At 42.8% G+C, this 5,951-nt stretch overlaps 1 protein-coding gene across 1 annotated transcript in view; it reads right to left on the reverse strand.

The window, feature by feature from the left end:
* Positions 1 to 4,725: 4,725 nt before the first annotated feature.
* LOC133121890 (transmembrane protease serine 6) overlaps positions 4,726 to 5,951 on the reverse strand; it is a 14,879-nt gene continuing 13,653 nt past the window's right edge. The window contains exon 19 of the mRNA XM_061231432.1: positions 4,726 to 5,206. Within this exon, the coding sequence (XP_061087416.1) occupies positions 5,045 to 5,206 (162 nt within the window). The 3' untranslated portion in view covers positions 4,726 to 5,044. The remainder of the gene's footprint in view (positions 5,207 to 5,951) is intronic.

Here is a 5,951-nt window from a genome sequence, read left to right on the forward strand (position 1 = left end):
CAAGGAGACCTTTCCTCTGCTGCTATATTAATAATGAGCAAAATATTACTCTAGCACACTAACCCTGCCTCTTCTGCTGCTTATGAATATTACACTAAAACACTAACCAATATTCTTCTCCTGCTTATAAATATTACACTAGTACACTAACCGTGCTTATTCTCCTGCTTATAAATATTACACTAGCACACTGACCCTGCTTCTTCTATTAATACTACAAGTATTCTTCTTGTAGTATTAATATTACCATAGTAATGACTTACTGACCCCAATTCATTTCGTACTAAATAGCGCAGCGGCCATTTTGATTGTGAACATTGTGCACTTCCTGCTTCCCTTACATAATATGCAACCTTAATTCCATGGAGCTTTCTCTCTCTCTCTTTCCAGGGGTATAGCCTGTGTGTGTGTATGTGTGTGTGTGTGTGTGTGTGCACATGGTGGGAGAGAGTTAGAGAGAGAGTGAGAAGACAGCAAGCTCCAGTTACAAATTGAGCTCCCACACCCACTTCCTCTATCCCTGATCTGTATAAACACACAGCGGTCAAACAAAGATTGACCCACAGCTCCATTCAGTTCCTCTCTATTGTAGATTTGATCCAAGACAAGTCCCGCTCTCAGTAGACTGCTGTCTCTTCATGGAGCTAGGGGATATCAAACCCACCTGGGCTCTACACACAGCCAATGGGTAGAAAAAGGAGTCAAGGAGTATAATTACCATGCTTTCCCTTGGCCAAGGCTGCGAGTGAATAGACTCTTTGGATGTACCACTGCCTACTTTTGAGCTCGTAATGCATAATAAATTAGCCTCATTATTTGTGAAATGACCCCGTTCAGAGACTGTAAAATAAACCAAGGAGAGTTCACTGAAAAATATCACAGCTTGAAATAACAATTATCATTAATCGTGCATGGCTCCTGAAATCTGTCAGCATTCTGAAAAGAAAATCCATAATCGCTCGAAAATGAAGGTGTTCCACGGCACAAAATAATCACCCACCAGTCAGTGTTCCTTAATGAACGTTTGATGCATTTTAATCATAATAATCATTTCTCGTAGAAGAACCCGAGACAACACAAATTTCAGACCCTACTGGTTACAGGCTATACATCAATGAAGAAGAAATGAATTCAATTTTATCTATTAAATATAAAACAAAAGGGTTTCGTTTTTTTTAACCCCCTGAAGTCTACAGTATCAGAGTGGCTCTGTTCTATTAATACAGGATGAACTAACAGGGGCAAAGCTTCCTTCAGAAGACCCCCACACTGCATTGAATAAAAGCAGAAATGTGCCCAAGCCTCAGTCTCCACCAGTGACCCCTGCATCTGCAATACACCCCTCCAGTCTCCTTCTCTGACACGCTTAGCAGCCCAGAATGGAAATGTGCACTGCTAACTTAATCCATAATCACAAAGCTTTCCTGTGTGTTTAATAGGATATACACTGCATGCCAGCTTGGGCAAAAATAAAAATAAAAGGCTGAATCATAGAGGTGTTTGATATCTCCTCGCTTTTCCCTTTTTTTGGCATAGAAAATATGACTACAGGAAAGCCAAGAGAGCTGAAATTCAGAGAAGTTGAACTCTAACTTAATTAAAGCTTTCCAGATAATTTAGAGAAGGTCTCGACTCCTCCTCATCAAGCTCCTTTGAAGCAGGAAAGGATTATGTTGCAGAGGACCGCAGATGAATTTTGAAGCCAGCTTCCTGAATGTAAACCAAACCAGACCAAACAAGGATAATGTACAGTATGTTCTCTGGATTCCCGGGGAGTTAAACCAAAGGAAATGCAATTAAAAATGTTTTTGCCTGATTATATACACTGAAGTAGAAACTTAAATTTAGCTGTATGCTGTTGTCTGTGTTTTTTATATGCTTCGCAATGAAAAAAATAATACCTAAAATCTTTCTTTTTTTTTAATCAGATATAGACAACAGACAAAATGGCAGGTCAGACAACAGCAGCATTGCTGAACTGGGTAGAGCGTCTAAGCAGTCTAAGCAAGAGGCAGCCTGTGGATGATTTCACTAGACTTTGGAAGAGAATGCTAATGCCCCCCCTAATGGGATCGGTGTGCACCGGACATCGGTGTGTGGATCACTGGGGTCTTGCTGTGAGGTCTTGGAGGGTGCGGGCGAAACACGGTTAAAGCGTGAAGACCTGCGAGCGTGGAGTACTTTGGTAAGCATAGGAATAATTGATGTTTCTCAGCTGATTCAGGCAATGTCCCCCAGATGTGCGTGGCCATTTAGGGCATGTGGCTGCCTTGGGTTGGTTTGGCAGTGCACTGGACCCAAGCTCTTATAATGGACAACAGCTGCTGTCTCATTCAGGGAAGGGGAACAGGACGGCCTTCATCCAGAGAGGAATGCTTCCCTGGTTTGATTACGATCATTTTAGACCCTGACGTATCAATTCCCTGCTTGGCTTGAAGTATCAATCAGATATTGACAACCCTCCCCCCCCCCCCTACCAACCCTTAAAAATGAAATCTCTCCTAAGTGTAGACTTATTTTCATTTGGATAGAGACTGCTCATGTGTTTTGTGTTATTCAAAATAGCTATTTGAATTAAGCCATTGTTCTATTTCAAAGAATGCACTGAGAGTGTGGCTGTGGTTAAAGCTGAAGGTTTGAGATTGGGAAGGGCATGTTGATTTGGTGGGCAAAAAGTCATATCACATCCACCCTTTCTGGCTCAATAGGTGCTGGACGGACCTGCAGATAAATCTCAATCAAAAGAAAGATTCTGAATCTACCATTGCACTCTCATGTAACTCATACAGTACAAATAATGTGTGTGTGTGTGTGTGTGTGTGTGTGCTTATGCGTGTGCAATTAAAGAAATTATACTGGAATGTAGCATTGTCACTACTTTATTTTTCACCACTGAACAAGGTGCAGAATTACATACAAGCTAATTAGGTAGAACTCTTACACTACCTGGGGGCTTTGCCAAAGGTGAGGAGCAGATGAAGCAGAACATTTCACATTGTCACCTATAATTAATAATCAAATGTTACACATTCAAGTTTCTTACAAATATCAAAACGGTTAAATGTGCAATCATGTATGGTATTAAGCAGGACTGTATTATGGATAGTTTGCTCCAGGTTTTCAAAATAAATATATATAATCACTGACATTACCTGGTTTGGTTAGCTCACCAAATTGCAGTTCACAGCCTCCCAACAGTTCAGGTGATTTTCCATATTTCGAAAGAAATTCAGCTGATTGCCTGCTGAGGGTATTTATGCTACCCAGAGTCTTCCGCAAATGAGACTGCACAGCACGAAGGGAGAGCTCGGGGGAGACCAATTAATGTGTTGACACATGGCAAGATCCAACAGGTGAGAGCCAATCAGCTAAACTAAAGGGCAAGTGCCAAGTGCTCAACAAACAGCCTGCAGCCTCATAGGCTCCCAGCCACAGCTGGAGCTGCAGGTGCCACATTGACATGGATCCTTTAACCAAAACACAGGGAAATTTCCATTGAACTAAAACACAGGGAGATTTCCCTTTAACCAAAACACAGGGAGATGATAATTACGAAACTGCTAGCCATATCTATTGCAGTTCTAAGAGATTCCACAGGGTGGCAGCATTTCTGTTAAAACTCACTGGCCGACATATTGTGTGTGTTTAGCGAGCAGCGCCAGTCAGTCTGAACCTCAGGTTAGAGGGGGTCATTGACATGCTCTACAGTCTGACAGTCTTTAAATCTTTCATGTCTCATCTTTGCTTCGCTGATATTAATTATGCATTTTTCTCTTGGTCATGATTTATACCCTCTTCAATGGTGTAGTTTTCATATCCATGGTCACAACTGATATAAGAAAAAAACAAACAATATTAGATTTTTAGTATTGTATTGTTTTGACCTTTCCTAAAAAAAATTTTTTTTGCTCAAATGCACAAAAGCCTTTTTTTGTAGTAAATATTTTATTGAGCAGTTCAGGTTGTATTACAGTCAACATTAACATTTGCTTATTTAAGTACATTCTCATGGAGCTTCCAAGATACAGTCTGGTTTCATTAGATTTTTTCCAGATGGCACCTCCAACCCTGCCTGTCTCACAGTCCTGTCCAGCACTGAATTACTGGAATCACATTTTAAAACTGTACAAATGGGATAACGACCGAGCTGAAACCTGTCTAAATATACATAAAATTGCTTTTTTTAAATTTCTGAGATTTGAGTGAAGAAAAATCAGAAAGATTTCACCATCACATCAGTTTCTTTTCTCAGAAAATGAGAAAAGCTATGAGTGGAAACAGTAGTTATTTAAAGTCATTTGGTTTTTTTTGCACTAAGCAGCTGCTGCTAACTGTCAGGAATCTGTGAACACCTGCACCTGCATGTGTGTGTGAGTGTGTGTGAGTGTGAGTGTGAGTGTGAGTGAGTGTGTGTGAGTGTGTGTGTGTGTGTGCGTGAGTGAGTGTGTGTGTGTGTGTGCGTGCGTGTGAGTGTCTATGTGTGTCTGTGCATGTCTGTGTGTGTGTGTGTGTGAGTGGGTGTGTGCATGTGTGTATGTGAGTGTGTGTGTGTGCATGTGTCTGTGCGCGTGTGTGTGTCTGTTCACGTCTCTGTGTGTTTGCATGTCTGTATGTGAGTGTGTGTGTGTGCATGTGTGTGTGTGTGTCTATTCATGTCTGTGTGTGTGTGCATGTATGTATGTATGTGAGTGTGTGTGTGCATGTGTGTGTGTATATTCATGTCTGTGTGTGTGTGTGTGTGTGTGTGTGTGCATGTGTGTATGTGAGTGTGTGTCTGTTCATGTCTGTGTGTGTGTGTGTGTGTAAGTAGCATAAATTACATGGGAGAACAGAGTTGGGAGCATTAATTCTTTCTCTGTGTGGATCACCTGTGTGTGTATGCGTTCATGTGCACCTGCGTGTCTGTGCTTATGTGTGTACATCAGTCTGGGATCCACACAGCCCTGTACATGGTAGCGTGTTTGGTGGCTAAGGGGAGAGCCCTCCTGCACACAGACAGCCCCCTGCAGCCTGGGCTAGGGTGCACAGTGGCGCCCCCACACCCTCAGGAGGACGTGCGCTCCTGGATCCAGCCGGTCAGTTTGGTGATGCGGGTGTACACCCCGTAGTAATTGGGCCGGCCGCAGCCTATGCCCCAGCTGACCACACCCGCCAGGAACCAGCGGCCGGAGACCTCCTGACATACCAGGGGCCCGCCCGAGTCCCCCTGCACAGAGAGACACAAACTCACACACTGACACATACTCAGAGTGAAACTCACACACAGACACACACATGTGGACACCCACACACACATCGGACAATTTAAAGTTAATCTATGGTAGCATGAGAAATCACACAGGAAGAGAGAACGAGAGCTACAACTAGCTATAGCTACCTAATTTACAGTCCTGACAAACACGGAATATCATGCATACTGGAAGCACACCTGGCTAATGGGAGCAATTAATCTACATCACACAAAACAAAACAACAACCAAAGCAATAATTAGCACAAAGATGTGTGAAAACATCTCTTTTACAGTAGCTCAAATTTGTGTAAATTTCACAAAAAATATATTGTAAAAGACTGCTGCTACTTTGGTAAACAGCCTTATATACAGTAACATAGTGTCAGGGTTGGAGGTAGTACTGATGGTGGCCACCAGGGGGGCTTATTACTTTCACCTGGTGGTCGTTAGTGCCTACTTGATGTCTACCTCCTGAAGGTATTTAAAGCCCTCATTTCCCCTCAGTCTCCGCTTCGGTGTCACTGTTCGCTCTGCCACCTAGCCGGTATTAGCACATGGTAAGACTCAGCATTCGAGTCAGGTATTGTGCTGGTTCTGTGTTCAGAAAAGGTAAGGAAGGGGTCTGCGCGTTAGTGTGTGTACACTGCAGCCGCCTTCCTGTAGGTTCTTTTGTTCTTTGTTTCTTTTTGTTTTCGGCTCGTGTGAGTCCGTGGGTGAGGG

Source organism: Conger conger, chromosome 2 (assembly GCF_963514075.1).
Source record: "Conger conger chromosome 2, fConCon1.1, whole genome shotgun sequence".
Classification (NCBI taxonomy): Eukaryota; Metazoa; Chordata; class Actinopteri; order Anguilliformes; family Congridae; genus Conger; species Conger conger.